The sequence below is a fragment of the Drosophila yakuba genome, chromosome X, assembly GCF_016746365.2.
Source record: "Drosophila yakuba strain Tai18E2 chromosome X, Prin_Dyak_Tai18E2_2.1, whole genome shotgun sequence".
In the NCBI taxonomy this organism is placed as follows: Eukaryota; Metazoa; Arthropoda; class Insecta; order Diptera; family Drosophilidae; genus Drosophila; species Drosophila yakuba.
The window spans coordinates 17,095,849-17,114,247 of record NC_052526.2 but is presented as its reverse complement, the minus strand read 5'-3'; the positions used below and the strand labels follow the sequence as shown (position 1 = coordinate 17,114,247).

General features: G+C 40.9%; 1 protein-coding gene and 1 long non-coding RNA gene across 2 annotated transcripts in view; one reads left to right on the top strand and one right to left on the bottom strand.

Annotated features, from left to right (window-relative positions):
• Window positions 1–2,813, bottom strand: part of LOC6525743 (dynein axonemal heavy chain 6) — a 31,839-nt gene extending 29,026 nt beyond the window's left edge. Inside the window, exon 1 of the mRNA XM_039370651.1 lies at window positions 2,634–2,813. Coding sequence (XP_039226585.1) covers window positions 2,634–2,813 — 180 coding nt within the window. The remainder of the gene's footprint in view (window positions 1–2,633) is intronic.
• A 390-nt stretch (window positions 2,814–3,203) lies between these two features.
• LOC120320714 lies at window positions 3,204–6,462 on the top strand. The gene is made up of 3 exons (XR_005560240.2): window positions 3,204–3,408; window positions 3,569–3,691; window positions 5,884–6,462. It is a non-coding gene; the product is annotated as an uncharacterized LOC120320714 (long non-coding RNA).
• Window positions 6,463–18,399: the final 11,937 nt, after the last annotated feature.

The window sequence follows — 18,399 nt, the reverse complement described above, 5'->3', positions numbered from 1 at the left end:
GATGACATAGAAGGAGCAAATACTCCTCTTAAGAAGCGATCTATCGAATCCTCTGTGTCGATAGCCTCCACATAGCCTTCCTTCGAGCCTTCAATTATTTCGACATCAGAGTCTTGAGTTAATGGAACATTTATTCCATTTACTGAGTCAACAAACTCTACAGTAAGATCCATTGGTATGCAGTGCTGAGGTATTATAAGAACTGATCCTGAGCAATTTAAGGGGATCCATTTTTATACACGAGTATTAGAGAGTTTGACATCTACAGGGGGTGTCTACTCTTAGAATCCACCTGATTGGTTCTCGATTTAAGGAGCCTTCACAGACTGCAGACTGCACAGACTGCAATGGGGAAGTCAGAAAAGGAGGGCGAGCTATGGGTTTGGATGCAGGTAAATAGCCGCTTGACTTTCTCGATAATAGGTTCAAAGAGTCATAAATATTTGATTTTATGGGGTCTCCTAGCATAATGAAAATGGAGACAGATCACAGATAATTTGAAATACATATCTCTGTAGGGAATTATTTCGGATAACCGCAGTCAGGGATCATGAAATTATTGGTGACTACTAGTCATTGTTACTTTATAAGTAACATTTTGCAAGGCATACATTTAAAACGTGGGTAGCCTTAAGCTGAAAGTCGCTATGACTTCAGATTGTTTAGATTTTCTTCTCAACGGCTCCATAGCTTTTAGCTGAAAGTAGCTGGAATATACGGGAACGACGGTTTTTTAACGGTTTTATGATTATATGATTTTTTATATATACGTATACACGACCCTATAACCAGTTTGTTTGATATTTCTAAATATTTCTCAACTAATAATCCAACCACCAGTTACCTTCCTAGAAAATTGAGGACACAGTAAGGTGCATAGCCTTGAACAGAAATCTCACCCCCACCCTTGCGATCATCCTTATGACTGCTTGTGCGCGCAGGTACACCCCTTCCAAGATTGCTTGTGCGCACCCCCTTCCAAGATTGCTTGTGCGCGAAGAAGTGCAATTGTAATTTTGAGAGTTTTTATGAAAAGTCGTATTTTTAATTTCAGAATCGTGAAAAGCATACCATTGGAAAGGGCTTGAAAAATCCTTTCCAATGATACCCAATTTTTTTTTTTTTTTTTAGAGAGGGATCCCCATAGCATATACCGAATCGGCGGTTTTGGCCTGTTTTCGGGTAGTAGTGGGAATATACGGGAGCGAGCGTCTTCACAGCAGTCTCCCCGTTTGGCGCTGAGGAACACAAATGTAAAGTTATCTCTCAAACCTATTTAAAATTATAAGCAACTCTTCTATACATAAATATCTACTCGACGAAGTAAAATCAATACGTAAAATTACACTCAACCCCAAAAGGGATCTCTCTAGCTCATTTTTCCTATTACACCGTTTATACACAAACCTTCTAACAGGATTTTTCTGAAACCTAATAAGTGTTCTAACAAGAATGTTCCAATGAGAATTGCATTTATCCAACTAAATGCGTCTTGACTAATCACAGGTTCGTGTCTCCGCTAAGTACCGCCGCTCCCGAACCGCCGCTCCCGTATATTCCCACTACTACCCGAAAACAGGCCAAAACCGCCGATTCGGTATATGCTATGGGGATCCCTCTCTAAAAAAAAAAAAAAAAAAATTGGGTATCATTGGAAAGGATTTTTCAAGCCCTTTCCAATGGTATGCTTTTCACGATTCTGAAATTAAAAATACGACTTTTCATAAAAACTCTCAAAATTACAATTGCACTTCTTCGCGCACAAGCAATCTTGGAAGGGGGTGCGCACAAGCAATCTTGGAAGGGGTGTACCTGCGCGCACAAGCAGTCATAAGGATGATCGCAAGGGTGGGGGTGAGATTTCTGTTCAAGGCTATGCACCTTACTGTGTCCTCAATTTTCTAGGAAGGTAACTGGTGGTTGGATTATTAGTTGAGAAATATTTAGAAATATCAAACAAACTGGTTATAGGGTCGTGTATACGTATATATAAAAAATCATATAATCATAAAACCGTTAAAAAACCGTCGTTCCCGTATATTCCAGCTACTCTATATATTTATATTTTTACTGTAGGTTTCAAAAAATATAGCGATTTTGTTTTTAAATCATTTTTATTTAAGATCTCTTGCAGAAAAGTCATTATAGTTTTATTTTTAAAGTTAAGGAGGAAAGCTTCACCCATCAAGGACTTTCACCCGAAAGCTTTAGTCCTAGATGTAGGCAGTAAGCTTTTTAGGAAGCTTTAATAAATGTAAAGGAAACATTTCCAGTTGACGTTAAATTTTTAAAATTTAATTTCTTACTATTTTTGTAATTGCAGAAATTAGTAAAACCTTCAAAAATTATTCTTGTTAGAGGCATACATTAAGTGTGCTTGTAACTATTTTTTTGATTTACTTGATTTAAAAATATATTAATCAAGTGCCCATTCATGAAAAATTGAATTAAGATTTAAGGTACAGTTTTTAGGCAGAGGCATAGGAAAAATAAAATTTATATTTATTTAACATTCAACAGTAATCCTCTAAAATATTCCATATTTTCTCTGTTTCTTCATTAATTAAATACTTTGATTGACTATTTATTTATGCCGTTAAATCACATTTCCACTTTGAGCGCCTATGATTTACCTTGGCCATTATCCTTTTAACGGCTAAGAACGTGGGTGAGCTTTCTGGAAGAGCTTCGGACACATAGAAAAGTGGAAATTCGAAAATCTGCTGCATTCCGCTGCGGTGGTTGCGTCGCTCCAAACTGGCCTGGCCCACTTTCCACCCGCGAGTCCACGGCTTCCGCAGAGGCTGCCACATGCCACAAGCCACTTTCCATGCCGCGACCGGCAAATAAGAAGGGGCGCATAGAATGTGTGGCGATGAATGGAGGGCGGCGATTGTTGCGCCTGCCTGCCGCAGCTGACCTTCAAAGCTGCGCCAGCGAGCTTTTTCGACATCGAATCGAATTCATTCGCCGCAAAAGGAACGGCAATGTGAAAGCATCTCTTTTCGACAACGACGACGCCGACGCTGACTGCGACGTCGCTGTTGCTGTCGCCGTTGGCGGCTGCAGTCGGTTTTTGGTTTTTGGGCTTCGGTTCGGACAAGAAGCGCCATCGGATTTTCGGACCCGAATCCGAATCCGAATCGCAATCGGAATCGGTTGGCATTATTCGGGCGTTGCGATTCTGGGTTCCGCAGACCAAAGTCTCCAGCGCCTAGTCGTTGGGTATACGGCGCGATGTACAGAGCCGCGACACGCGACACGCAACCAGCAGCAGCAGCAGCAGCAGCAGTAGCAGCAGCAGCAAAAGTTGTGGCAGCAGCAACAGCAACACTTGCAACACTTGCAACAGCAGCAGCAACAGCAGCCGGAAGACCAAACGACCATTGAGCCGCCCTTTTAAGCCGTGTTAGTAGTAGACCGTGGTCGTCGCAGTACAAAACCGTCGCCAATAATTAAAATTTGAAAAAAAAATCAAGCAATGAGAAATTACCGCTAAAAACGTCGCAGCCTCCTCTACAAAGTCTTCTATTCCTGCGTTCTTTTTTTTTTGTACATTTTTTTCCAGTGCTCGCGACGCGAAACCAATTTGAAACCTAACAAAATCTGAAAATAATACACCCCCTTTCTAACTTCAACACAAGCAAAAAAGAAAAAAAGTCCTTCGGCCAAGCAACTTGCCTACTTTGAGGTAGGTGTTTGTGTGCCTCGATCATAATGTTATAACGTTTGCCATTCACCCAGCTTTTATTAAATATTTAAAGAACCATCAAATTGTTGTGACGTAAATACTAAGTCGAAAAATCACTGATTTCTTTTTAGTACTATTTTGTTTCGCATCGTTTTTGCTGTTTTATGTTTTTTTTTTTTTTGGTTTTTGTATATATGTATATTTTGCGCGTCGCGACGCATCGTTAAAAGTGATTTTCATATTCATAACACTGCAGGTCTGGTGTAATACATAATTTTCTATTATCGCAAGATGATTATCGTATAAATATGTTCTTTAATGGTTCTCACATGTGTGTGCAATGTTTTTGGCGATCCATTGAGTAGGAATGTTTTCCCTTCTTGCGCACTGCCATTGGAAATGTCCTTGAACATTTTCCCCCCTCCCCCTGCACATGTGTGCGTTTCGCCCGAGCATCAGTCAAGTGGGCCTGGTTTTTCCTTTGGTAACACCAGCGCAAGCAAATGTTAAATGAAATGAAACCCTACAGAAATTAAGACAACAAGATGCAAAAAAGCCAAGTTAGGCCAATTCAGACGTCGAAAAGAAGCCAGGAAGGAAAGTTCAAACTTTCAGGCCATCCCCCGAATCTTTGGACCATTGCAACTTGGGTGGGCGGATGCAGTGCCGCCCCAAGTCCTCCCAAAGATTCAACACCACCTCGCTACACAGATAAATTTTGGCAACACCTTTAGGTGTCTGCTTTATAACGAATGACAATGGAACTTATCTTTATTAAATGTGCCTTTCCTTACTATTTGTTCATATAAAAATATACAGGATTATGAATTTCATTAAAGAATATAATCTAGAGCAGAAAAATGTTTAGACTTTTTAGAACTCTATAGCCACCTATTTCTCGCTCTGTATTAGGGCAACTCGGTGCCATTAGCGAAGCGAAACGAACTGAAATGAAATGAAATAAAACTACAAAAGACAAAGTCAAGTCGCGGAGCATTTTTGGCCTGCGGGCTGCCGGAGCACAGGAATTCACTTAAATTGCGAAGAATGCGAATTTGGTTAAAGACCCAGCGAAAGAGAGGCCTGTAGCCGGAGCGAAAGAGACAAAAGAGTGTTCTAAGCTCCCGTTTCCCAGCCCCATTTAAATGTGCAAAAAAAAAAACAAGAAATTTTGCACGCCCGTCAGCACCGAAGCTTCGCAGAAGCCACGGGAGGCGGCATTAAAAAAAAGGGGAGGGGCTGTGGTGGAAAGTCAGGTGCGAGGAAATCGGAAAAGGGGTGGAAAAATGAGGTGGGAGGTTGGTGCTGACAGCATCTCAGGCCCTCGAGGGAACAAGGCGAATTCTTTATCAAAATGTATGACAAGTTTAAAAAGCCTTGCGGAGAACATCAACAAAATTAAGGCGGACGGGCTGGAAAAAGTTGAGGGGGTTCAGGAAACGGTGGTTGGGTAAGCCAATATGCGAAAGGATGAAAGATAAAGTCATATTACGCCAAGGTACTTGCCGTTTTAGGCTTTAAGCCAAATAAATCAGGTCGCGAAAGTTGGTTCAAATTGGGCCAAGGGGTCATATATCATCAGGAATACCAAAAACTTTGTAAGATTGCGGAAATTCCAACAGTTTCCTTTGATCTTTTGGGTTAGCTGAAGGGTTTCATTTTGCCAGTGCATCACACATGTGTTTGTAAAAATATTAAAAATAGTTAAAATTTCTAATCGCCAACGGTTTTGTCCTAGAATGCAAGTAAAGCGCAAAGTTAAAACGAATCCCAATGGTTTTTGGTAACAAATTTAGTAAGGATGTTTTGCGAAAGGGCATGACCTAATTGCCACCTGATTAATCCCCTTTATCATTTGATTGCTGCATAAATTTAGCGACCTCATTAGGGCAACTGCACTCGATCGATAGCCCCACTTTAAAGTCCTGAAACGCACTGTACCCAGTAGAAAAGAGGAGGCCTGCAAACTAGGTTTATTTGGCCAACCCCAATCCCATCGGCAGTTTGTGCAAACACTTCATCCATCACCCACGCACACGCACACTCACATGCACACAATCCCTTGCACACACACACACATGGACTCGCACACACTTACACAGCCAAAACGAACATAATTTGTTGCAAATTTATTGAAAAGCCATAAAAGAATTTCCGTTTCCTTTTGCCATTCGCATTTACCACGATTGCAGGCGGAAGGAGCGTAACGAATCACACCCCTAATACCCCGCCAAATGAGCTGGAAATGTCCAAGTGGCCGGCGGCGATGGTGGATGGGCCATCAAGAAAGCAGCAACAGCAACAGCAACAGCAGCGGCAGCAAATAAGCCAAATTAGCGAGTTCCCGGCCAGAAGCGGGCACATCTCAATCTCAGCCGAGAAACAATGCCCTGAAAGAAAGCCATTCAAGTCGCCCAAGTAATCGGCAAATAATCGAGTATTCGCATCGTTTCGTTACGTTAAGTTACGTTTCTTTCGGTTTGGGTTTCGGTTTCGGTTTCGGTTCCGCGAGTGCTATCACTTCCGTTTCCGCCTGTGTCGGTGTGTGTTTGTGTCTTTATCTCCATCTAATCTGTAGCTGAATCTGATTCCGTATCTGTATCTGTATCTGTATCTGAATCTGTGTGTGAGCAGTTGGCGAGATACGTATATCAAATCTTGATTTTTTTTTTGTTTTTTTTTTACCCCCCACTTGCAAAGATCGTTAAAGAGTTGGGAAACTAAACTAAATACTAAACAGAAGCGCAGAGCATGCGAATCAAGTCGGATAAATGAGTACAGAGTGTTGCGGTCGAGGGTTCCATGGTTCTGGCCACCAGCATCGCTGGCCAACACTGTGCATCGTGAGTGGGACTCGAATCGCAGCCGTTCTCGCTCTTCCCGCCCTCTGTCCTTCGCTATCAGCATTATCAAGGCCAACTACGGATATTAATAGTTCTAATTGCAAATAATTATCAATAGCAATCTACGATTCAAGTAATAACACAATACATATTCAAAACATAACTACCAGCTCAGCCAGCACACGGGAAAGCATTAAGGTGAGTTCATTTATATTCTTATCATTAATCTCTAAAGATTTTAAATCAATCAAACCATGGAAAAGATATTATATCATATCAGATGTTTCTCAGTTCCGTAGATGGGTTTTCCTACTTTCAGTACTTTAAAAAGTAAAAATGCATGTCTCAAAATAATTTGCGAATAACGACATCCATTTTCTGTGACACATAATTGCGAAAAAATATTCAATTTGCTTGGATTTTATGGGTCCAAAAGCGAATCATTGCCAATAATCAACAGGGAGAAAAGCCTGGCTTGGCCAGAGGCCAACCTGCCGCCAGTTGGCTATAGTTGTATAGTGGCTTGGATGGTGGAGCAGCGGATGTCCTCCAGCCGCCACCAAGACACCCACATTTATATTTTTCATGCCAAGCATACTGAATGCCGAATGGAAGCAACAGCCTCCGCTGACTCGTAAATGTGAATGATGCTCCTGATGACCGGGTAGGGATTCCGGCAGAGAACTACGGACAATGGACTAGGATTTCCTTCCAGAGACCATTGCCCAGCTAAAGTGCTCATAAACATTTTGTGTCCAGTTTAGCCACTGCCCCCGGGATGCCCCTTTCGCCCAATAAATAAAAGGGACAACATCTTGCATGTGGCACTACACTGGGAATAATGTCGTATTTAAATAAATTTAGTTTTTAAAAATATTTCTCTCAAGGCAATCAAGATTTTTGTCATTTTGATGACATAAATAAAAAATACAAAGGAATTCGACTTTTGAATATCAGTAGGCTCTGCAGGTTATGATGATAATTTCTGTAATATATTAATTTTCTTAGTGTAGTCCCAGCTTACAGTTTATGGCCTTTTCTTTGTGTGCAAATATTTCAGTCCGCTCTATTTTGGCCTTCATTCCGCGAAGAAACCAAAAATTGCAACAGAGGCTTTGGAAATGTTTGCAGGCTTTTCCCCTCCCCCCCCCAAAAAAAAAAGGAAACCTAACAAAAATAAGCCGAAAAAATCGCACACAACAGAGACCCAGAAAAATATGCGTACGTTCCCGAACATCCAAGGTCGTCCCACTTGGCAGTTCTGCCCATCGTGCCCATCCTGGGCATCCTGGCACTCCGCCTGGCACTCCTGGTCACCGCCTCCTTTGCGCACTTCCTTCATATTATTATTCGCTGTTGCTTTGCGCGTGCCATACGTTTTGCGAAATTGCTGTATTTAATTTGGCCAGCTTCTTGTGTCCATCTCGCCCTCTCGCTCGCACGCCCTCTAAACAATGCGGCCAGGACGAAAAGGACGAGCGGAGCGAGTCCCGTTTGCGCAATTTTACGACTCACCAGAGGCATGCAGCTCCTCTTTTTCATCCACCGCGCCCCCCCATTCCCCCTACTCATTCCCCATCTACTCTTCCCACTTCACTCGCTTATTGTGGGTACACTGAGAATACTTTTGTTGGATTTTTAAATTATTTTCTCTTAGGATTATTTTTCCCCTCACCATAAAGTGCAATTTTAAAGAAACACCTTTAAAGATTTTATAAAAATTTCAGCAGAATGAATGCATTCAAAGAGCTTGCTAGATTCGCCAATAGCGTTACTCATTTATTAAAAATTTTATTTTTGGTCGCAGTGTTTCTTTTCAAAACTCTTGTTGTTGTTTGTTTTTCCATTTTTCGGTTGTTTTTCCTCCCCACTTCGCTCTCTTTGCAGCTCCACATAATTTAAGCCGCCGACTGTTTTTTTTCTCGTTGGTTTGTGTTTTCCTTTATATTATTTTTATACGCTCTGCTCCAATTCGAATAGAAATTTTGCAGCTGCTGTACGAAGTTGCTTTTCCAGCCGCATAACGGGATTGGCCTTAGTTGTTTTGCAACTCTGGTTTTGCCCCATTTCGATGCACGTATCGATTGCAAGGTCGACGAATCAGAGGCCATTTTTTGAAATGACTCAAACTTTGATCTTTAGAAAGAAATGTCAAAAAGATTTATAAATGTTTGAGTATGACTTCATAATACGTTCAGTACAGTTGAGCGGAGCGCTGCCGCAACTGGTCACACTATTTTGCTGCACAAGGGCGGCTGGTAACACTGCGATTAGCGGCAAAGTGCAATTTTTGCCGCTATTGTTTAGTGCACGACTTGGCGTGTCGAATGAAACAGATTTGCCTGTTGCTGCGTCATTTGTTGTTGCCGTTTCGACTGCTTTTGGCTTTTCGCTTTCGTTTTTCCAAAAATAAAGTGCGTTTTGGGAGCAGTGCGACAAACGACAAACGACAAACATATCCACGACTGCCCGCCAAGACTTCTAAATTTATGTAAGTTTTATTTTCGTTTTATGGCCGTCGTGTTGTTGCTGTTGCATTTCGCATGTGCCGCTTGGTTGCGTATTTTTTTTTGTATTTTCTATTCTTTTTTTTTTCTATTTTTATCTCGACACACTCACATACTCACGTGTGCGCCACTGCTATTTTGCATATTGGCTGCGCTTTTATTTTTATTTTGTATTTTCTGTCTCATTCCCCTTCAATCAATGAGATCGCCCGGAAAATTGGGTCGTAGGGATATTGTGGCCCAATACTTTGGCTTTTGCCACCGCACACGTTCGAACAAAAGCCGGAGCAGCGTGGCTTCATTAAAATGGCTCATTTCCCCTCTATTTTGGCCAACAAAATGCCCGCATTTCAACTTTTTTGGTGGAGTTTGGTAAGATACATATGTATGTAGGTACCAGTGGCACTGGTCAATTTATTGTGCGGTTTTTAAACTGTGGCATCGTTGCATATTTAACGTCCCAGCTGTGTTCCTATTTTATGTGCTTGCTCTCGTATGCATTTCCCAGTGAAGTTGCATATGGAAAAGCGCCGTGAACAAAATTGGGCAAAATCAAATTAAGGCACGTGCATGGCAGCGAAATGGGTGGAAAGCGGTAGAACATACATAACTTCGTTAAGTTTAATTTGTTTGTGTGGTCGGTAGAGATGATATAAAGTATGCGATACTAGTGACCCAATATACATACACCCAAGTTTAATTAAAAATACAGTTTCTGCTTGCAAAATTTAAAAATATACAATATTAAATTATAAAAACGAATTTCCCAGGACAAACTTTAAAACTTTTAGATAATATAATATTTGGAAATAGTTTTACAGTGTTTTTATTAGGGCTTCGGTAAGGTCTAATAGGCCCATAAAATCGTTTATTCATGCATTTTAATTTAAGAAGATAGATATAGATAGCTTCCAATATTTTGAAATTCAAAAATAACCGAAATATAGTTAAGGTTGAATAGCTCTGGGAAAATAGCACATTTACCCATCTCTCTCCGTCGCCCTAACAAATTGGCAATACGAAATGAAATCAATTGGAAATGGGCCTAGAAGCGATCAAAAGTGGACGCTTCTGTTTCTAGCATGTGTTTTATGGGCCCACGCAAAGACGCACACATACGCACATGGGATATAGACGGTGGGACAGACATGCGATAAATCGCCGTTGATATTTATATTTATAGAGGAGTTTAGTTCAATGACACACCCAGCGAATCAAGCACAATAAAAAGCGGCGCGAAAGCAGAAAGCAGAGACCAGAAGCAAAATACAAAATACAGCATACAAAATCAAAATCAAAACTGAAACTAAAACAAAACACGAAGCGAAAACAAATAAATCGAAATAAACCGGGCTAAGCTACAGATGACCTTGCGATACCCTTCCATGCTGGCCGAGATCTTTGGCCATTGGAATCGATTAATTTATGGACAAGCTCATGGCCCACTTCCCCTGATAACACATGTACTTTGTCGAAGGGAACAAATAGCTCACCGATATCTAGCAAGACTATGTGGAAGTGCACAGAGAGAAATATCAGATCTAGAAACATAGATAAGCCATGCATCTAAAATTGCGTATACATAGTAACCTTATGTGTATTTATTAAGCATTAAAATCTGCAGTACTTTCATTGACATGTAAGAGTTTTTAGTTAATGGCATAAAGTAATTCCACAAAGTCGACTGGCCAAGTAACCAGAACTGCGTATACTTAATATTTTACGTTTAATCATAAGAAAAAAAGTAGCTTAGAGCCAATTACCTATAGAATATGTTTTCTTTGAATATTTTTTCTTTCCAGTTTCTAAACAATGTTGTTTCCATATCGTGTATAAACATACACATTTTCCCCCAGTGTGCTAGCTGCTTTGGCCTCGTCATCATCAGACAATATCCAAGACATTTTATAGTACGCGCGTGTCCATCGATAAGCAGCCGCCCCCACCGCCCACCCCACGCCCATTTTGTTTGCTCTGATTCTCCAACTTTTGTGTCCTATGGCTTTGAAAATGTCGTAAAACGTCAGTGTAAGATGCGACATCGCATCGTAAATCGTTAACAAATTGAAAGCCAACGAAAATAATCGCCAACTTTTGGCAATCCTTTGATTGTAGCTGTCCTTGGCCAGAAACCATAAACTCCCCATTTCCGTTGCAAAGTGATTCTGCAGCAGAATTATTGATTTAAAGTATTACTCTTTGCTCCTGAATTGAGTAAGAAATTCTTCAAACATTATAGTGGTCTATTATTTTCGTTTTAATAATATGTTTATGTGTGTAAACGAAAAAACTTTTATTGGCTCATCTATGTTTTTGAGTCAATTTATATTATAAAAGTTCGTAAAAGTTTTTGAATAGTTTTTTACTTAATCAATTAATATTTGAATGTGATAGGTAATTATATTTCCTTGTTAATTTCTGCTTAATTTATAAAGTTTATTTTAGCGTTTAAGGTGATAATGCAATGGGAAATTTAGCAGTAGATTACCTGGAGAAAAAGACCAATAGGCTTTCACAGTTTTTCAGTTTTTTTTTAGTTTTTCACGCACAATCGATAAATCCGTTGTTCAGCGATGTCAACAGGTGGAAAAGCTGGGAAATCGAGGGAGTTTCACGGGGCGAGAAAGTGCTAGAAAACGCAACTAAGTAAAAAAGCGAATAAAATTGCAGCTAATCAAAAGCTGCACGAATATAGTAAAACATTGCGGCAGGTGAGTGAACATTTTCGTGTGGCAAGTGGGTGGCTGTTTCGCTTTCCCGTTTTTCTGCTTTCGGTTTCCAGTTTTCAGTTTCGGTTCGGTTCGGTTGCAACAATAACTAATCAAAAACTGGGTGACGACGGGGGAGTTGTGTGAATGGTTCTGGCTTAGGCTTAGGTATAGTTTTACGGATTGTAAACTTGGTCCTTGCACACGCACACAGACACACAAAGGCACACACAGGCACACATATGCACAAATGCATGTGCAACATGGCAGCAGCTGCAGACATTCAGCAGTTTGTTGCTGCGTTCGCTGCTGCCGCTAGAATTCATTTTAAATTGAGAAAAATCGCAGCTACACTGGCACGAAATCACGAAAAGTTTTAATTATTTTCTAACAGGCGAACACACACGCAGTTGGCGTACAAAAAAAAAAAACGAAAAAAAAGCTAGAAAAAAAGGAAAAACCAGAGAAAAAAGCCAGCGAGCGGAAGAGGAGAAAAGTTGCTCGCGGCATTTCAGTTTTGCACAACAGTTTGTTTTTACACATTTAAGCAACAATTTTGCCAGAAGTAAGCAAACTGCTTTTTCCCATAATTGTTAATTGGAATTCATGTAAATTTGCTGAGAGCATTTTGCAAGTTGCAATAAATGGTGATTATTAAAAGCGGGTGCTTTAAATTATTATATTTTCTTATTCTTATGCCGTTTTGCTGTTTCCATTTTTCACACATTTGTGCATTTATTTATTTTTTGCTTTTTCAATATTAGCTCGTTTTAAACAATTGATTAAATTTAAGGATAGGAGAAATACAATCGAATGAGCAGAAGAACATACTTTACCTCAAAACGTTATACCCGCAATGGGAGAGTTGATGGGTAGCTGTAGAATTTCGGCACGTCTTGAACGCAGAGGAGATCCAAGGAATGGTCCTGCAAAATCGTGTCCTACGCTCTGCATGTGTGTGGGTGAATGGGAGAGGGAAATTAAATACGTTAAATAACCTATATACATGCACGTGGCCACACACACTCACACATTGCCACGGCAATTTGTGGTCATTTCCTCTTTCATCAGCTGCGGCAATAATTCCTCGTTCTCGTCCCCCCTCCACCCTCACACCATGTCTCTCGCTCCCTCTCTCGCTCACTGTTCCTGTTTGTCTCTCTTTCTGTTTTCTGCTGGTCTTCTTTTGGGCTGTTTTCCTTGGTTCGCTTTGTTTACCGTTAGCTCTCTGCAATTGCGGTACGTGCAGATGCCCGACTTATCTGCGTGTGTGTGTGTGTGTGTGTGTGAGCGGGAGGCGCGATGGCACAGACAGAGGGAGAAAAACAGATATAGGGGCCAGAGAACTGCAGCAAGCCACCGGCACCCTAAGTGTACCCGCTAAACACCGGGAGTCTCCGCACCCGGGTGTTTGGAGACACCCTAAATTTAGCAATGACAAACACCCGGGTGTTTTGCCACCAGGGTGTTTTTTGTACTTGCACAAAAACACCCGGGTGTCTGGCGTGCAAAGAAGTTTAGGGTGGGTGACGCGCAAGCAAGGATCGGCCGCAGGTACTTTTCTGTATGCATAAAAATTGTATGGGTGGAAGCGAGACACGGTCCAAAAAATTTAGGGTGAATGGAAACACCCAAGAAAAAGGTCGTGCACATGTTTTTGTGTTTTGATGTATCTAATGTCTTAACAAAAAACAAACTTATGTATTATTAAATAATATATTATGTATATTATTAAATAGTATTTATACTTAACTAACACAATTCTATTTCTATTGTTTTTTTTTATCATTTTAAAAAGAAAAATTATACATACAAAGTTAAATATGGTAATTAAATATTAAAAATTTTACCAAAGCAAATAATATAAGATATAAAAAAGAAATGTCTATTTCGTGTCGGTTAAATTTCTGTAAATAGAATGTATAATTCTACAGATTTTTGGCATAATATATTTCGTTTTTCAGTACTTAATGTACTTTTCTTTTTCGTATGTTACCTACCACAGGCACTCAAATGTCTACCAGACACCCGGGTGTTCACCAAAACACCCGGGTGTTTACCAAAACACCCGGGTGTTTACCAAGACACCCGGGTGTTTCCGAGAAAAAGGCACTTGCCTTTTTCTGCATGTTTGCCTTCTCTACCCTTCGTTATGAGTGGCGAGTGTGATTGGTACCCGCGACGTAGGGTGCCGCATTGATTCGGGTGCGCAGGCACCAGGGTGTTTGCAGACACCCGAATATTTTGAGCGGGTGTTTGTATGTACCCGCGAAAACCGGTGTGAGTGGCACCCGCACTCAAAATTGTTGAGTGTGATCAGGGTGGCAAAAAATGCCACTCTTGCAGTTCTCTGATAGGGGCAGCCTTGCATAAATATTTTGTAGCTCGCTTCTCGACAAATATTTTTCCGACAAAGAAAATGGGGGAAAAAAATAAAGAAGAGGAAAGTCTGAAATTCGACCATACTCTTAAATTAAGTCTGGTAGCGAATGGAGAGCCTCCATGAAATATTGATGCCGTGCACAAGTGCTTAGATATAGTCGATAAAGTCGCCCAAACTCCGCAGAGCTTCTGTCACGTTCGAATTCAATTGGAAACAAGTTTAAAATGCTCACAAAACTTTCGGAGCAAATGTTCGAACCCAATTTTTTGGCAAGCAACCTTTCCATTGATATACGAAAAGAGCAGCTCAACCTTCAAATATGTGATGGTTTTCAATAAGAAAAGCGCCTTTTAATAGTGTCTGCATAGTTTTTGATATTTCGCAATGGACTTAATTTTATAAAACTACAATGAAATAACGCACAGCTTTGCATTTTAGGTGATAAATAAAAGTGGTGCTAAATTTCAACCAAATAGCAACAATCCACACAAATAGGTGCAACTTTGCGTTATAAATTTCGATTGGGTTATAAATTGTTATTTAAGAGGGTATGGCTTAGAGACAGCAACTCTTTCAATTTCGCACCCGCTGATTAAAGCCGAAAGCTGAACTCAATTCAAATGAAATACATAAATTTCGGAATGCAATTTGGTAGCTCATGCGGAATAATGCTCTTAGGACACCGCATATGCATCTCACTTGCTATCTCGCTTCAGCGTGTGCCTTGGTGCCTTGGTGTGTGTGTGCGTGCGAGGACATGTGTTCGCATGCATGTGCAGGAACCGAAATGAATGACAAACTTTCGAGCGAGCGAGAGGGAACTTGTCTCTGGGCCATTTGCATAAATATTGCCTCTGCCGCTGCTGCTGCTGTTGCCGCTGCCGCTGCCGTTCACTATCTCGCTTGCACACACATGCCGCGAGGAGCGCGCGACGGCCGCTAGGTGGCGCTGTAATCAACTGTGTCAAAATGCCAGCGCAGAAAGTCAAAAGTCGTCGCTGTCACAAGTGAAGAAAAGGGCAGAAAAGGGCCACTAGAGAAGAAGGAGGAGGAAGAGGGGAAAGGAGCTGGGCAAAGGACTCGAGCAAGTCAAATTTTAAACACACCAAAACACACACACCCATACACACACAGACTAACACATATATATAGATTTCAAGGCACACCTGCCCAGCATCAGAGACGTTGTAAATTGAGGTTAAAAACGAAACGAAACCAAAGGAGGCAAAAAAAAAAAGGAAACAAGAAAAGACGAGGAGCAGGAAAAAAGAAGGCTGTCAACTTGACAAGCACGTAGGTGACTCGCTCCCTCTTCCTCTTGTACCCTCGATGAAAGGTAGACGAGATGTGTAAAGCGGCATCTCCGTCTCGCTCTATCATTTGTCATATTTTTTTCTGACACGTCTCGCGCGGTTTTTGTTGCTGTAATTGACACTTAAACTCGAAATTTGACGCAAATTGCTGAAACACAATGCAAAAAATATAGGATCTATGCACGATGCCAGAGCAACTTTATTGCTACACTGCATATTCTTTTTTGTAACAGTTTTTACAATTTTGACTCGCTAGTTTAAAATTTTATAAAATGCGTTAGCATTTTCTAGTTCTTTAAGCCCGTTGAAAGTTGCCAAAAAGTGTGACGTAATTAACCTATAGGTATTCTCTGGTTCTTGAACAACTAATGGTAATGGGATTTTAAAACACTAGTTAATTCTAAAGTTAACTTAAATGGCCAGTTTAAAGGTTACAACATGATATATATTTGGTTAAAAGGGTTTGGTAACTGACACGATTTCAAGGATATCGTTAAAAGAGGGAGAGTCATTCGTTTTTAGTGTGCAATATGGAGGAGTTACTTTTCCATGCAACAATTTTTACTCTGCAGCTGAAGTGTACTGCAAGTGTAATCAAGGCAAGCAGTGGCAAGCAGAAGGAGCAGAAGCAGCGACATTTGAAGTGTCGCATGCGGAAGTCTCTGCCGCAGCCTCTGCCGCGTCTCTGCCGCGTCTCTGTCGGGGCTTAAAGCCTGCCTGCGTCATAACCCAGCTGCCTGACAAAGCTCCATCTCAGTCAGATCGCACAAATACACTGGGGATAAAAGCTGTAGCTGTAGATTACAGTCGGAGAACTGGAAAATACATTCAATTTGTATTCCAACTGATTTGAGGAAGAGGAATTCGATCGAAATAGTACCATTGTTTCCTTTAATCATCCAAAAAAGAGCGGAAAAGTGTGCTTCTGTCGCGTCTTGATATTTTTCCTACGTCTTCTGTGGTTAAATGAAGGACTAAGCTGGATATTCCAGTGCACATACTCACCGTGTGCACACACTCACTCGCTCGCCACCTGTACATAATGAATTGTAATTTGAACAGACGCGGAGCTCTGAATGCGTGCGTGTGTGTGTCTCTCGCCCTCTCTCTCTTTCGCGCCTTTTGTCTGTGTGCGTGTGCGAGTCGGCTATTAACTTAAATTACGTAGCATACTTTTGTGCGCCGCCTGCGGATTTAATGGCATGTCCTCGTATGTGTGCTACAAAAGCAGAGCATTAAAGTCGCACACCAACACATGCGCTCCGTTGTTAAGATTGTGCAGAAAAATACAAGTAAAGAAGTGAAATAAAATAAAACGAAAAACCAGATTTATTGTAGATGCCAGGTAACAAGAATTTCAGTCTTGATTAAAGCACCAACATTACTAACGCACACACATCCACGCTCTGTAGAACATTTGCATAGTTATGCTCTGCACTTAACACATGTAATATGCCAGGCAAATGGATTCGACGTGGCAAATGCCGGGCATCGAAATAAATAAAACCCAAAAATGGTCATGCGATCCCACAGATAATTCTGAAAATTGTGGAAAATATTTAATTTATGCAAAAAACTGTTTAGACAAGCCAAACAAATGTTTACAACCCAAATTAGTGTAGCCAATTGGAACAAATGGGGAGCCCACACAAGTTCAGCGGGCATCCGACAGGTGTATGTGCGGTTAACGAAAAACTGGAAACTGGAAACGGGAAACGGGCATCGTTTGCAGGTGTCGAAAACGGAAACGGAAACAAAGTTCACACTTGCCTTCCGACCACCACACCGCATCCACAAAAAATCAAAAGCTGCCACATCAACGGTAATTCATATGCGATTAGGCCAAAGGATCGCAGGGCATGCAGCTGAAAAGTGGGCTGCAAATCCGTGTGGCTTCCTATCCTTGTTGTTGCACAACAGCCCGAAAAACAAAACCGCAAATGCTGCACACACATCTGTCAAGGGGTAAGCGGTTATGAGAAAAGGTTAAACGGCAACGATGGTTACAAAAGGTACTCTTTAAAAATTCATAATTATTAGGATATAAAATGAGAAAGTTTATACAACAAAATAATAACAAGAATTATAATAAATGATTTAAAGGCACATTAAAAAGTTGAAGAAAGAGATAACATTAATTTTAAATACTTTTTTATTAAGTTTTTAGAGTACTTCATAATTCTTCATTGAATACTCTAACCAAACAGCCGCCCTGAATTCCCAGTTCGCATTCAATTGAATTTAGTAAAGACAAATACTTTTTAATTATTTATTTATGCATATGGAAAACGGCGCTGCTGGTGGGGCATCGGGGGGTTGCGGGCGAACTTGCTCATTAACAAAACAAACGATAGCTGAATAAGGGGCGGGAATGGAAAGAGGAGACGGAGGTGTGGAGGTGGCGGTGGTGGGGGTGGCTGAGGAGGGGGGCATTTCAGTTGACGCAGTTGTCAGACAGCTTGGCGCCAATTGCGCTGTGCGACCTTCACTGGCGGCCACAATAAGCGGGAAGTTTACCCCCAGCCTCCAAAAAGTGAAGGAAAAAAAAAAACATAACAGCCCCCACACGCAAGTTGCGTATACGCAGTGTGGTCGCTTTGCTTCTTATTTCTGCTACGCGACAGTTGTGTTGTTAGAGGGAATATGGAATTTGTGGAAATGTGTGAACTGAGAAAGATACTTTTTATAGGCAGAATTCTGAAATTGTAGTTTATAGAAATTGTAATTTAGGTAACAGTGCTTTGTACCTTTAGTTTATTTTATTTTTTATATAATATTTTTGCTTCTATTTTGTTTTAATTCAAGAGCAATTTAAGAGTATTCGAATTTCTAGGGTATTTAATGGCCGTTGTGCTTGGCTATTTTCCTCTCTACCTGCTCCTTAACCGCTTCTTCCTCTTTCGCCTGGGGCCAAAAAGGGAATGACGGGCAAAGTAAAAAAATGGCAAGAGGCC